The sequence below is a fragment of the Bombina bombina genome, chromosome 2 (genome assembly GCF_027579735.1).
Source record: "Bombina bombina isolate aBomBom1 chromosome 2, aBomBom1.pri, whole genome shotgun sequence".
NCBI classification, from domain to species: Eukaryota; Metazoa; Chordata; class Amphibia; order Anura; family Bombinatoridae; genus Bombina; species Bombina bombina.
Genome location: NC_069500.1, coordinates 617,641,728 through 617,657,903, shown reverse-complemented (window position 1 = coordinate 617,657,903; position 16,176 = coordinate 617,641,728). Strand labels below are relative to the sequence as shown.

General features: G+C 40.4%; 1 protein-coding gene across 1 annotated transcript in view; it reads left to right on the top strand.

Moving 5' to 3' along the window:
- AK3 (adenylate kinase 3) overlaps window positions 1–16,176 on the top strand; it is a 102,059-nt gene that overhangs the window by 80,463 nt on the left and 5,420 nt on the right. Inside the window, exon 3 of the mRNA XM_053702551.1 lies at window positions 6,997–7,169. Within this exon, the coding sequence (XP_053558526.1) occupies window positions 6,997–7,169 (173 nt within the window). The remainder of the gene's footprint in view (window positions 1–6,996; window positions 7,170–16,176) is intronic.

The window sequence follows — 16,176 nt, the reverse complement described above, 5'->3', positions numbered from 1 at the left end:
AGAATACACCTGCGGTGGATTCTTTACCACCCTGCCATTTTTGAAATACCTGGATGCAGCTTTGCTGCATCCAGGTGGATTCTTTTGGCTGCCTCACACAGCCAACATTCTTTCTTTCATGTAATTAGCAAGAGTCCATGAGCTAGTGACGTATGGGATATACATTCCTACCAGGAGGGGCAAAGTTTCCCAAACCTTAAAATGCCTATAAATACACCCCTCACCACACCCACAATTCAGTTTTACAAACTTTGCCTCCGATGGAGGTGGTGAAGTAAGTTTGTGCTAGATTCTACGTTGATATGCGCTCCGCAGCAAGTTGGAGCCCGGTTTTCCTCTCAGTGTGCAGTGAATGTCAGAGGGATGTGAGGAGAGTATTGCCTATTTGAATGCAGTGATCTCCTTCTACGGGGTCTATTTCATAGGTTCTCTGTTATCGGTCGTAGAGATTCATCTCTTACCTCCCTTTTCAGATCGACGATATACTCTTATATATACCATTACCTCTGCTGATTCTCGTTTCAGTACTGGTTTGGCTTTCTACAAACATGTAGATGAGTGTCCTGGGGTAAGTAAATCTTATTTTCTGTGACACTCTAAGCTATGGTTGGGCACTTTGTTTATAAAGTTCTAAATATATGTATTCAAACATTTATTTGCCTTGACTCAGAATGTTCAACTCTCCTTATTTTTCAGACAGTCAGTTTCATATTTGGGATAATGCATTTGAATTAATCATTTTTTCTTACCTTCAAAATTTGACTTTTTTTCCCTGTGGGCTGTTAGGCTCGCGGGGGCTGAAAATGCTTCATTTTATTGCGTCATTCTTGGCGCGGACTTTTTTGGCGCAAAAAATTATTTTCCGTTTCCGGCGTCATACGTGTCGCCGGAAGTTGCGTCATTTTTTGACGTTATTTTGCGCCAAAAATGTCGGCGTTCCGGATGTGGCGTCATTTTTGGCGCCAAAAGCATTTAGGCGCCAAATAATGTGGGCGTCTTATTTGGCGCTAAAAAATTAGGGCGTCGCTTTTGTCTCCACATTATTTGTCTTATTTTTTCATTGCTTCTGGTTGCTAGAAGCTTGTTCTTTGGCATTTTTTCCCATTCCTGAAACTGTCATTTAAGGAATTTGATCAATTTTGCTTTATATGTTGTTTTTTCTCTTACATATTGCAAGATGTCTCATGTTGCATCTGAGTCAGAAGATACTACAGGAAAATCACTGTCTAGTGCTGGAGCTACCAAGCTAAGTGTATCTGTTTCTCCAGCTGTTGTTTGTATTGCATGTCATGACAAACTTATTAATGCAGATAAAATTTCCTTTAGTACTGTTACATTACCTGTTGCTGTTCTGTCAACATCTAATTTTCAGAGTGTTCCTGATAAACATAAGAGATTTTATTTTTTAAATCCATTAAGAAGGCTATGTCTGTTATTTCTCCTTCTAGTTTACATAAAAGTCTTTTAAAACTTCTCTTTTTTCAGATGAATTTTTAAATGAACATCATCATTCTGATACTGATAATGGTTCTTCTGGTTCAGAGGTTTCTGTCTCAGAGGTTGATGCTGATAAATCTTTGTATTTGTTCAAGATGGAATTTATTCGTTCTTTATTTAAAGAAGTATTAATTGCATTAGAAATAGAGGATTCTGGTCCTCTTGATACTAAATCTAAACGTTTGAATAAGGTTTTTAAATCTCCTGTAGTTATTCCAGAAGTGTTTAATCTCCCTGATGCTATTTCTGAAGTAATTTCCAGGGAATGGAATAATTTGGGTAATTCTTTTACTCCTTCTAAACGTTTAAGCAATTATATCCTGTGCCATCTGACAGATTAGAGTTTTTTTGGGGACAAAATCCCTAAGGTTATGGGGCTGTCTCTACTGCTAAATGTGCTACTATTCCTACGGCAGATAGTACTTCATTTAAGGATCCTTTAGATAGGAAAATTGAATCCTTTCTAAGAAAAGCTTACTTATGTTCAGGTAATCTTCTTAGACCTGCTATATTTTTAGCGGATGTTGCTGCAGCCTCAACTTTTTGGTTAGAAGCTTTAGCGCAACAAGTAACAGATCATAATTTTATAGCATTATTATTATTCTATAACATGCTAATAATTTTATTGGTGATACCATCTTTTGATATCATTAGAGTTGATGTCAGGTATATGTCTCTAGCTATTTTAGCTAGAAAAGCTTTATGGATTAAACTTGGAATGCTGATATGTCTTCTAAGTCACCTTTGCTTTCCCTTTCTTTCCAGGGTAATAAATTATTATCTCAACTGTTTCTGGAAGGAAGGGAACTTTTTTACCAAAGGATAAAAAATCTAAGGTAAATTTAGGTCTAATAATCATTTTCGTTCCTTTCCTCATGATAAGGAACAAAAGCCTGATCCTTCATCCTCAGGAAAGGTATCAGTTTGGAAACTATTTCCAGTTTGGAGTATATCCAAGCCTTATAGAAAACCTATAGCCAGCTCCTAAGTACCCATGAAGGTGCGGACCTTATTCCAGCTCAGCTGGTATGGGGCAGATTACGTTTTCTTCAAAGTTATTTGGATCAATTCCGTTCTCAATCTCTGGTTTCAGAACATTGTTTCAGAAAGGTACAGAATTGGCTTCAGTTAAGGCCTCCTGCTAAGAGATTTTTTTTCTTTCCCGTGTCCCAGTTAACACAGCAAAGGCTCAGCATTTCTGAAATGTGTTTCAGATCTAGAGTTGGCTGGAGTAATTATGCCAGTTCCAGTTCTGGAACAGGGGCTGGGGTTTTATTTTATCTCTTCATTGTACCAAAGAAGGTCAATTCCTTCAGACCAGTTCCGGATCTATCAATATTGAATCGTTATGTAAAGATACCAACATTCAAGATGGTTACTGTAGGACTATCCTGCCTTTTGTTTAGCAAGGGCATTATTTGTCTACAATAGATTTACAGGATGTGTATCTGCATATTCCGATTCATCCAGATCACTTTTAGTGTCTGAGATTCTCTTTTTAGACCAGCATTACCAGTTTTGTGGCTCTACCGTTTGGCCTAGCCTCAGTTCCAAGAATTTTTTTGGTTCTCGGTGCCCTTCTTTCTGTAATCAGAGAACAGGGTTTTGGTATTTCCTTATTGGACGATATCTGGGTACTTGCTCAGTCTTCTCATTTTCAAAGAATCTCATACGAATCGACTTGTGTTGTTTCTTCAAGTTCATGGTTGGAGGATCAATTTACCAATCAGTTCATTGATTCCTCAGACAAGGGTAACCTTTTTAGGTTTCTAGATAGATTCAGTGTCTATGACTCTGTCCTTGTCAGACAAGAGAAGTTTAACATTGATATCAGCTTGTCAAAACCTTCAGTCACAATCATTCCCTTTGGTAGCCTTATGCATGGAAATTTTAGGTCTTAGGACTGCCGCATCAGATGCGATCTCCTTTGCTCATTTTCACATGCGACCTCTTCAGCTCTGTATGCTGAACCAATGGTGCAGGGATTACTCAAAGATATCTCAATTAATATCTTTAAACCGATTATACGACACTCTCTGACTTGGTGGACAGATCACCATCGTTTAGTTCAGGGGGCTTCTTGTTCTTCCGACCTGGACTATAATCTCAACAGATACAAGTCTTACAGGTTGGGGAGCTGTGTGGGGGTATCTGACGGCACAAGGGGTTTGGGAATCTCAGGAGGTGAGATTTCCGATCAATATTTTGGAACTCCGTGCAATTTTCAGAGCTCTTCAGTCTTGGCCTCTTCTGAAGAGAGAGTTGTTCATTTGTTTTCAGATAAACAATGTCACAACTGTGGCATACATCAATCATCAAGGAGGGACTCACAGTCCTCTGGCTATGAAAGAAGTATCTCGAATTTTGGTTTGGGCGGAATCCAGCTCCTGTCTAATCTCTGCGGTTCATATCCCAGGTATGGACAATTGGAAAGCGGATTATCTCAGTCGCCAAACGTTGCACCTGGGCGAATGGTCTTCACCCAGAGGTATTTCCTCAGATTGTTCAAATGTGGGAACTTCCAGAAATAGATCTGATGGCTTCTCATATAAACAAGAAACTTCCCTGGTATCTGTCCGGATCCCGGGATCCTCAGGCGGAGGCAGTGGATGCATTATCTCTTCCTTACAAGTGTCATCCTGCCTATATCTTTCCGCCTCTAGTTCTTCTTCCAAGGGTATTCTCCAATGTTCTAAAGGAATGCTCGTTTGTCCTGCTGGTAGCTCCAGCATGGCCTCACAGGTTTTGGTATGCGGATCTTGTCCGGATGGCCTCTTGCCGGCTGTGGACTCTTCCGTTAAGACCAGTCTTTCTGTCTCAAGGTTCTTTTTTCCATCAGGATCTCAAAACCTTAGTTTTAAGGTGTGGAGTTTGAACGCTTGATTGTTGGTCAAAGAGGTTTCTCTGACTCTGTGATTGATACTATGTGACAGGCTCGTAAATCTGTATCTAGAGAGATATATTATAGAGTCTGGAAGACTTATATTTCTTCAGGATGGTTTAGATAAAGGTTTGTCCGCAAGTTTCTTGTAAGACAAATCTCTGCTCTTTCTGTTCTTTTTCACAGAAGGATTGCTAATCTTCCTGATATTCATTGTCTTGTACAACCGTTGGTTCGTATAAAACTTGTCATTAAGTCAATTTCTCCTCCTTGGAGTTTGAATTTGGTTCTGGGGGCTCTTCAAGCTCCTCCTTTTGAACCCATGCATTCTTTGGTCGTTATATAACTTTCTTGGAAAGTTTTGTTTCTTTTGGCCATCTCTTCTGCCAGAAGAGTCTCTGAATTATCTACTATTTTTTGTGAGTCTCCTTTTCTGATTTTGCATCAGGATAAGGCGGTGCTGCGAACTTCTTTTGAATTTTTTTACCTAAGGTTGTGAATTCTAACAACATTAGTAGAGAAATTGTGGTTCCTTCATTATGTCCTAATCCTATGAATTCTAAGGAGAAATCATTGCATTCTTTGGATGCTGTTAGAGCTTTGTAATATTATGTTGAAGCTACTAAGTCTTTCCGAAAGACTTCTAGTCTATTTGTCATCTTTTCCGGTTCTAGAAAAGACCAGAAAGCCTCTGCCATTTCTTTGGCATCTTGGTTGAAATCTTTATTTCATCATGCCTATGTTGAGTCGGGTAACACTCCGCCTCAAAGGATTACAGCTCATTCTACTAGGTCAGTTTCTACTTCCTGGGCGTTTAAGAATGAAGCTTCGGTTGATCAGATTTGCAAAACAGCAACTTGGTCCTCTTTGCATACTTTTACTAAATTCTACCATTTTGATGTGTTTTCTTCTTCTGAAGCAGTTTTTGGTAGAAACGTACTTCAGGCAGTGGTTTCAGTTTGAATCTTCTGCTTATGTTTTTTCATTAAATTTTATTCTGGGTGTGGATTATTTTCAGCAGGAATTGGCTGTCTTTATTTTATCCCTCCCTCTCTAGTGACTCTTGTGTGGAAAGATCCACATCTTGGGTAATCATTATCCCATACGTCACTAGCTCATGGACTCTTGCTAATTACATGAAAGAAAACATAATTTATGTAAGAACTTACCTGATAAATTCATTTCTTTCATATTAGCAAGAGTCCATGAGGCCCGCCCTTTTTTGTGGTGGTTTTGATTTTTTTGTATAAAGCACAATTATTCCAATTCCTTATTTTATATGCTTTCGCACTTTTTTCTTATCACCCCACTTCTTGGCTATTCGTTAAACTGAATTGTGGGTGTGGTGAGGGGTGTATTTATAGGCATTTTAAGGTTTGGGAAACTTTGCCCCTCCTGGTAGGAATGTATATCCCATACGTCACTAGCTCATGGACTCTTGCTAATATGAAAGAAATGAATTTATCAGGTAAGTTCTTACATAAATTATGTTTTTGGCTGCCTCGCGCAGTCAACATACCTTTTGAGGATGCGTGCGCAACTGGCGATGGCAACGGACGCGTTACAAACTCGATTATAGAATGTTTTCAGATCCTTGAAATTGTATCTTTAGGCAACTGAAGTATTTAGAAATTCTTCTTCCTTGTTCATTAATTTTTCTGGTCCCTGCAAAGGACAGAAAACTACAGCAATTAGTCTAGCCGCTTGGCTAAAGGCTTTAATTCGCAAGGCTTACTTGGTGGCAGGGAAATCTCCCCAGAGTGAATTACTGCTCACTGTACCATAGCAGTTACCACCCCTTGGGCTTTCAGGAATGAAGCTTCTACTGAACACATTTTTAAGACAGTCACATGGTCCTCTTTACATATATTTATTTAGTTCTACCTTTTTTGACACATTTGCCTATTCTGAGGCTGCTTTTGGCAGGAAAGTTCTGCAGGCCTATGTGCCTATTTAGTGCCATAGCTGCCTTGACTTTATCCTGCCCTATTTCATGGTGGTGTCTTGGACTTCACAGCTCTGGTATAGTATCCGACATGTGATGGCACATGGACTCTCACCATCTTATGAAAAAAAAATATGCTTACCTGGTAAATTCATTTCTTTAATGACGGTGTGTACTAGACCCACCCTTATTTTTTTGTACAGTTTGCATCACTACCCTGATTTACCTTTCTTGCTTTTTCCATTTCTCCAGTTTCTTGACCATATGTATGACTGAGGGATTATTGGAAAGTGGGTGGTATTAAAAGCTCTGTCACACTGCATGTTTTTGTCTCCTCCTCCTACCATCATGAAATAAATTAATTTATGAGGTAAGCATACATTTTGTTTGCATCTGTTCTCTGTATATGGGTCTGCTACTATAAGAGTTAATAAAAAGGTGAAAAATGCTGACTAAAGGGGAAATTTAAATAATTGGTAATTGGTCTGCCTCCCATGCCAACCTTCAAATGTATCCTTTTTGCTCCATTGTTTAGCTTTTCAAGTTATAAGTTCTAAAATCTACCTTGAACATTAAAATCATACATGGAAGCATTATTTAATAATTATTGGTGGTTGTGCTTCCAAAGTAGCAGCACAGAAATAAAAGTGTTTTTTGTTTTTGTCTACATTAGGTTTTCCAAGGACCGTCCCACAGGCTGAGGCGTTAGATAAAACTCACCGGATAGACACTGTGATTGACTTGAATGTGCCATTTCAAACCATTAAGGATCGCCTCACTGCACGATGGATTCACCCTGGTAGTGGCAAAGTGTATAACACTGAATTCAACCCTCCCAAAGTCCCGGTAATGCCCTGACATTTTGTTTATATAAGATATGTGATTTTGTAGTGCTTCAGCAGAAGTATTTTTAATTATATGTAGAATATTTTAGTTTATTTTTTATCTCATATAAAATCTAACAATGATTTTGGCATATTCTGAACGAGAAATACATGGTATTCACAAGTGGAACTCTCAGAAGTAATTGAAAGACGAGCCTGGTTTCTAACTGAGGTTAAGATGTGAAGTAAAAGTTTATCTCCCAGGAAACAATATAAGGTGCAGTCTTTTAGAGTGAAAATAAAATGCATTTCCCTATAAGACCTGTGCTCTAAGCACTGGGAAATGGGTGAAACATTGACCCGCAGATGTGCTCTGCTTTTCCTGAGCCTACCTAGGTTTACTCTTCAAAAAAAGACACAGAGAACAAAGCGAATCTGATAATAGAAGTAAATTGGAAAGTGTGTTTAAATTGCATGCTCTAGCTGAATCATGAAAGTTTAATTTAGATTTTACGGTCACGTTAAAGGGACATAAAACCCAATTTAATTCTTTCATGATTCAGATATAATATACAATTTTAAAAAACTTTCTAATTTACTATTATTATATAAAAAAAAATATTTGTATCCTTTGTTGAAAGGCAGGAAGGTAAGTTCAGGAGTGTGCACGTGTCTGCAGCACTATATGGCAGCAGTTTTTCAACAATGATATACATTAGCAAGAGCACTAGATGGCAGCACTATTTCCTGTCATTTAGTACTCAAGACAGTGCACGCTACTTATCTCTTCAACAAAGAATAACATGAGAATGAAGCTAAATTGATAATATAAGTAAATTGGAAACTGTTTAAAATTGCATTCTCTATCTCAATCATGAAAGAAAATGTTGGGTTTCATGTCCCTTTAATGAATTGCTTTGTGCATACCCACAACTACAAAAGACTAATTGAGGATTCATTTGTAACGCTTATGTGTAATGTATTAAAGGGACATTAAACACTTTGAGATTGTAATATACAATGTATAATTGTGTGTAGCAACTTTGCAATAAAATATTATTTATAGTTGTGCTGGTTTTTCTGCAATTTTGGACATTCCAATTGCTCTGAGTTTTTATAAAGACAAATCCAAGGTTTCCATTATCTAATAACTTCTGTTGAGGACAATTGTATAATTAACAAGTGCATAATAAAAAAAGACAAAGCAATAACACTCTGAATTTCAAATAACAAATTTCAAATAACAGTAGCATTTTTTCTGACAAATACATTTTTTCTCCCATTTTGCCGGTCCCCTGCATCATGTGACAGACATCAGCCACTCACAGACTAGTATATGTATACACTGTGAGCTTGTGCACATGTTCAGTAGGATCTTGTTTATCAGAAAGTGTGTGTATATAAAAAGACTGAGCAAAATTTGATAATGGAAGTAAATTGAAAAGTGTTTTAAAATTGTATGTTCTATCTAAATCATAAAAGTTTATTTTGACTTGAGTGTCCCTTTAAAGCAACTTTAAACCCTAATAAATAAAATGTCTTCAATATTAGTATATTCTACACATCCATCATTTGTACAATTTCTCTGTCCTGAGTTGTCCTTAGCAGAAGAGATAAGGGAAACCATTACTTTATAGAATCTAAAACTTATTTTATCAATATTTTATTAATTCTGCCAAAATAGCAATTGTGAGAAGAAGGTCTGGCTTGCCATCGCTGTTCCAGTTAATTCCATAAGTGTTCAGTGTGATTGAGGTCAGAGTTCTGTGTAGGCCACTCGAGTTCCTCCACATCAAATCATTTCTTCATGGATCTCACTTTGTGCTCAGGGGCATAGCAATGCTGGAACAGGAAAGGGTCTTCCCCAATCTGTTGCCACAAAGATGGATTTTCTAAAATATCTTTTTATCTTGTAGTATTAAGATGACCCTTCACTAAGGGGCCTACCCAAAACCCTGAAAACAGCACCTCCACCAAACTTTACAGTAGGCACTATGCATTCTGTTGGGTAGGGCTCTTCTGTCATCCGCAACACCCAGATTCTTCCATCAGACTGCCAAAAAGTGAAGCCAAAATCCAGAACGTTTCCCCTGCTCCAGAATACAGTGATGGGGTTCTTTACACCACTCCAGCTGACACCATTCTAATTGAGCATGTTGATGTGAGACTTGTGTACAGCTGGTTGGCCAAGGAATGCCATCTTATGAGTCTCCATATGCACAGTACTGATGTTGCATCCAGAAGCAATTTAGAACTCTGTAGTGAGTGAAGAAACATAGGTGTTTTTTTTTACATGCTGTGCGCTTCAGCCCTTAGCAGCCAGATTTAATCTAAAAGGCTTCCACTTCACAATAATACAGTTGACCAGGACACATCTAATAGGAAAGAAATTTCACAAACTGACTTGTGGCATCCTATTATAGTGCAACCTTTAAAGTCACTGAGCATTTCAGTACATTCCATTATACTGCAAATATTTGTCTATGGGAAGTTAATGGCTATGTGTATGCACCTGTTGGCAATGGGTATGGCTGAAGCACTTGAACTCAATCATTAGTAGAGCACAATATATGTAGCCATATAGAGCACAATTCATAATGATTGCAGAAAGACAGGTTCGCAAGTAGAGAACCTGTCTGCCTGCAATCACCACTTGCTATGCTGCATTGTGTGGCAGAATTTAACATTGCACAAGAGCTCTAGGCATGTCAGTCACCCTTAACAAGTGAGTGTAGGTTATTAATCTCGCCACCTCTGAGATGGCGGAGAGGCAAAAGAAGCTGTTTCTGTCTCCTAAATTTGTGGCTGCAGGCTTACTCATGCCTGCACAGCAAAGCCTCAAAAAGTGTGAGTGCAGCTTAATAAATCTACCCTATTGTATAATTAAAAAAAATACATCTACACAGCATTCTTATGTTAATCTTTATTTTCAATACATATTATGTCAAGCATTTCTCTTTAACAACCCTTTAAGTATAGGGTATTTTTTTAAACACATTTATAGGTGAAGATTTAAAGTTTATTTTTAAAATCAGTTATGAAAGGGGAATAACATAACCAACAACATTTTCATTTCAAAGATTGCAGGTTAAGGTTAATAAAATGGCCTCCTTGGATCTGCTGGAACAGGGTCCCTTTGTTCATCACAATCTAGATTCTCTGAGGCTGACTGCATGGAGATTGAACGTTTAGTCTTAGCCAAGAGAGGTTTCTCTGAGAGGGTTATTGACACTCTCATTCAGGCTTGTAAGCCCGTTACTAGTCACATCTATCATAAGGTGTGGAGAGCTTACTTATTCTGGTGTGAAGAGCGTGGTTTAGCCTGGCATAAGGTTAAGGCTGCTTGGATTTTTTTCATTTCTCCAGGAGGGTCTGGAGAAGGGCCTTTCTGCCAGTTCCCTGAAGGGACAGATTTCGTCCCTTTCTGTTTTGCTGCACAAGAGGCTCGCAGAGCTCCCTGACGTGCAATCTTTCGTTAAGGCTCTGATTAGGATCAGACCTGTGTTTAGATCTAACGCTCCACCTTGGAGCTAGAATCTTGTTCTTAAGTTTTTTACAACGGGCTCCGTGTGAGCCTATGCATTTGGTTGACATCAAATTGTTGTCATGGAAGGTTCTTTTTCTTTTGGCTATTGCGTCCTTCGTACCCGCTTGGGTTTTCTATCAGGAGATTGTGGTTCCTTCCTTATGTCCTAATCCTTCTTATTCAAAGGAACGTTTACTTCATAATCTGGATGTGGTTCGAGTTTTGAAGTTTTATCTTCAAGTTACTAAGGATTTTAGGCAAACTTCTTCCTTCTTTGTTATCTATTCTGGGAAGCGGAAGGGTCTGAAGGCTTCTTTGACTTCCTTATCTTTTGGGTTGAGGAGTATTATACGCTTAGCTTACGAATCAGCGGGACTTACACCTCCTTAGAGGATTACGGCTCATTCCACTAGAGCGGCGGCTTCCTCTTGGGCTTTTAAGAACGAGGCCTCTATGAATAAGATTTGTAAGGCGACTTCCTGGTCCTCCTTACATACACTGGTAATTGGAATGACATTGTGGACTCTCCATGCCATAGGAAATAAATTAAGCTTTCTGAATATTCACACCTCATTTGCTGCAATTGTTTTCTCTTGTAAGGTGTATCCAGTCCACGGGTTCATCCTTTACTTGTGGGATATTCTCCTTCCTAACAGGAAGTGGCAAAGAGAGCACACAGCAGAACTGTCCATATAGCTCCCCCTCTAGCTCCACCCCCCAGTCATTCTCTTTGCCGGCTCTAAGCAATAGGGTCCGTCTCGGAAGGGTAAAGTGAATGTAGTGTTAGATTTGTAGTTTTTGTTCTACAAGCTAAAGTTAGTTATTTTAAATGGTACCGGTGTGTACTATTTACTCTCTAGCAGAAAAGAGATGAAGATTTCTGGAGGGAGGAAGATGATTTTAGCATGTTGTAACTAAAATCCACTGCTGTTCCCACACAGGACTGAGGAGTACAAGAAAACTTCAGTTGGGGGGAACGGTTTGCAGGTTAGTCTGCAATAAGGTATGTTCAGTCATTTATTTTTAGACAAGACTGTGATAATGCTAGAAAAGGACTGATAAGATCCCCATGAGGGAAGGGTAAGCTTTATTCAGAGACTAAGTGTGGAATTGCAAGCTTACATAACAGGGCTAATTTATGGTGGTTGACACTATTTTATGGCAAACGGTTTTTATTGAAAAATATTGTTTTTTGAGACACTTTGAAGGTTCCTTTGGGTTTCTTTCAGGGGTTGTTACCCACATGGCTATTATTAAAACACTTAGGAGTGTTTCTTTAGGCCTCACAGCACCGGAGTAAGGTGGGAGGGGCCTAATTTCGCACCTCAGATGCGCAGTTAGATTGACTATATCTTCAGGCTGCTTCATATGGAGGGTCCTGCTGCAATTTGAGGGACTATAAGAAGCTTTTTCCCCACAATCTGGTTCTTAAGGGCAGGTAGGGCCACAGCAGAGCTGTGGCAAGGTGCTGAAGTTGCTTTAACCGGTTGTTAGCTTGCTATTGATCCGGTTTAGGCATTAAGGGGTTAATCGTTTTTCTTGCTAGTTGTGCAATCTTACCAATGCTTTAGGTACATACTGTGAAAATTTTGAAGTTTGCTGCATTTTTCACTGTTTTGGAAAATTGTGTGCCTTTTTTTTATCTCTTAAAGGCACAGTAACGTTTTTTGCAAAGTGTGTTTTTACTTGATTAAAGTGATTTCTAAGCCTGTTTGTCTTACTACTAGTCTGTTAAACATGTCTGACACTAAGGAAAATCCTTGTTCAATGTGTTTAGAAGCCATGGTGGAACCCCCTCTCAGAATGTGTCCCACTTGTACTCATATTTCAATACACTTTAAAGAACATATTGTTGCACTTAAAAATGTGGCCCAAGATGATTCTCAGACAGAAGGTAATGAGTTTAGCCCGTTAACCTCTCCCCAAGTGTCACAACCAGTTACGCCCGCTCAAGCGACGCCTAGCACCTCTAGTGCGTCTAACTCTTTTACCTTGCAAGACTTGGCGGCAGTTATGGATAATACCCTCTCAGTGTTTTTATCTAAACTGCCCGTGTTACCTGCAAAGCGTGATAGCACTGTTTTAAGAACAGATTCTGACACTTTGGTAGCCGTATCCGATATACACTCACAACGCTCTGAAATGGGGGCGAGGGATGTGCTGTCTGAGGGAGAAATTTCCGATTCGGGAAAGGTTGCTCCTCAGACAGACTCAGATACATTGGCATTTAAATTTAAACTAGAACACCTCCGCTTATTGCTCAGGGAGGTATTAGTTACTCTGGAGGACTGCAACCCTTTGGTGGTTCCAGAGAAATTGTGTAAAATGGACAAGTACCTAGAAGTTCCTGTTTACACTGATGTGTTCCCGGTCCCTAAGAGGATTGCGGATATAGTAACTAGGGAGTGGGATAGACCAGGTATTCCGTTTGTTCCCCCTCCTGTTTTTAAGAAAATGTTCCCCATATCTGACTCCACGCGAGACTCGTGGCAGACTGTCCCTAAGGTGGAGGGGGCTGTTTCTTCACTTGCTAAACGCACAACCATACCAATTGAGGACAGTTGTGCTTTTAAAGACCCTATGGATAAAAAATTAGAGGGTTTACTTAAAGGGACAGTCTACACAAGAATTTTTATTGTTTTAAAAGATAGATAATCCCTTTATTACCCATTTCCAAGTTTTGCATAACTAACACAGTTATAATACTATACTTTTAACCTCTGTGATTATCTTGTATCTAAGCCTCTGCAAACTGCCCCTTTTTTCAGTTTTTTTGAAAGACTTGCAGTCTAGCCAATCAGTGCCTGCTCCCAGATAACTTCTCGTGCATGAGCACAGTGTTATCTATAGGAAATACGTGAACTAACACCCTCTAGTGGTGAAAAACTGTTAAAATGCAATCTGAAAGAGGTGGGCTTCAAGGTCTAAGAAATTAGCATATGAACCTCCTAGGTTAAGCTTTCAACTAAGAATACCAAGAGAACAAAGCAAAATTGGTGATAAAAGTAAATTGAAAAATTGTTTAAAATTACATGCTCTATCTGAATCATGAAAGTTTATTTTGGCCTAGACTGTCCCTTTAAGAAAATTTTTGTTCATCAAGGTTTTCTTCTCCAAGAAGCGTGCATTGTTCCTGTAACTACTGCAGCTGCTTTGTGGTTCGAGGCGCTGGAAGATGCGCTCCAGACGGAGACCTCATATAAGGACATTATGGACATAATTAAGGCTCTTAAGCTGGCTAATTCTTTTATCACAGATGCCGCTTTCCAACTAGCTAAGTTAGCGGCAAAGAATTCAGGTTTCGCCATTTTGGCGCGCAGGGCGCTATGGCTAAAGTCCTGGTCGGCCGATGTGTCGTCAAAATCCAAACTACTGAACATTCCTTTCAAAGGTAAGACCCTTTTCGGGCCTGAATTGAAAGAAATTATCTCAGAAATCACTGGGGGAAAAGGCCATGCTCTCCCTCAGGACAAGTCCTTTAAGACAAAGAACAAACAAAATAATTTTCGTTCCTTTCGAAATTTCAGGAGCGGCCTCGCTTCATCCTCCCCTGCTGCAAAGCAAGAGGGTAACACTTCACAACCCAGGGCAGCATGGAAACCTTACCAGGGCTAGAACAAGGGTAAACAGGCCAAGAAGCCTGCAGCTGCTTTCAAGACAGCATGAAGGGGTAGCCCCCGATCCGGGACCGGATCTAGTAGGGGGCAGACTCTCTCTCTTCGCTCAGGCCTGGGCAAGAGACGTACACAATCCTTGGGCCTTAGAGATTGTATCCCAGGGATATCTTCTAGAATTCAAGGACTCCCCTCCAAGGGGAAGGTTCAAAATTTCTCGTCTGTCCTCAGACTAGACAAAGAAAGAGGCATTCTTAAGCTGTGTAGAAGACCTACATACAATGGGAGTGATCCACCCAGTTCCAATTGTGGAACAAGGGCTGGGTTTTTACTCAATCCTGTTTGTGGTTCCTAAAAAAGAAGGAACTTTCAGACCAATCCTGGATCTCAAAATTCTAAACAAATTCCTCAGGGTCCCATCATTCAAGATGGAGACCATTCGGACAATCTTACCAATGATCCAGGAGGGTCAATATATGACTACCGTGGATCTAAAGGATACGTATCTGCACATTCCTATCCACAAAGATCATCACCAGTTTCTCAGGTTCGCTTTTCTGGACAAGCATTATCAGTTTGTGGCTCTTCCTTTCGGGTTGGCCACTGCTCCCAGAATTTTCACAAAGGTGCTAGGGTTCCTCCTGGTGGTTCTAAGACCGCGGGGCATAGCAGTAGTGCCTTACCTAGACAACATCTTAATTCAGGCATCGACTTTCCAAAGAGCCAAGTCTCACACGGAAATTGTATTGGCCTTTCTGAGGTCTCACGGGTGGAAGGTGAACATCAAAAAGAGTTCTCTCTCTCCCCCCTCACAAGAGTTCCATTCCTAGGAACCCTAATAGACTCGGTAGAAATGAAAATATTTCTGACGGAGGTCAGAAAGTTAAAACTCTTAACTACTTGCCGAGCTCTTCATTCCATTCCTTGGCCGTCTGTAGCTCAGTGCATGGAGACAATCGGACTAATGGTAGCGGCAATGGACATTGTCCCTTTTGCACGGATACACCTCAGACCACTGCAACTATGCATGCTCAAACAGTGGAATGGGGATTATGCAGATTTGTCTCCTCAAATACAGTTGGACCAGGGGACCAGAGATTCTCTTCTCTGGTGGTTGTCTCAGGATCACCTGTCTCAGGGAATGTGTTTCCGCAGACCAGAGTGGATCATCGTAACGACAGACGCCAGTCTGTTGGGCTGGGGTGCAGTCTGGGACTCCCTGAAAGCTCAGGGCTTATGGTCTCAGGAAGAAGCTCTTCTCCCTATAAACATTCTGGAACTGAGGGCGATATTCAACACTCTTCAGGCATGGCCTCAGCTAGCTGCGGCCAAATTCATCAGATTTCAGTCGGACAACATCACGACTGTAGCTTACATCAACAATCAAGGGGGAACAAGGAGTCCCCTAGCAATGATGGAAGTAACCAAAATAATCAGGTGGGCGGAGGATCGCTCTTGCCACCTCTCAGCAATTCACATCCCAGGAGTAGACAACTGGGAGGCGGATTTTCTAAATCGTCAGACTTTTCATCCGGGGGAGTGGGAACTCCACCCGGAGGTATTTGCCCAGCTGACTCAGCTATGGGGCACTCCAGAATTGGATCTGATGGCGTCCCGTCAGAATGCCAAACTTCCTCTTTATGGGTCCAGGTCCCGGGATCCCCAGGCGGTGTTGATAGATGCTCTAGCAGCGCCTTGGTCCTTCAATCTGGCCTATGTGTTTCCACCGTTTCCTCTCCTTCCTCGTCTGGTTGCCAGAATCAAGCAGGAGAGGGCGTCAGTGATTCTAATAGTGCCTTCGTGGCCACGCAGGACCTGGTATGCAGACCTAGTGGACATGTCATCCGTTCCACCATGGACTCTGCCAATGAGGCAGGACCTTCTACTTC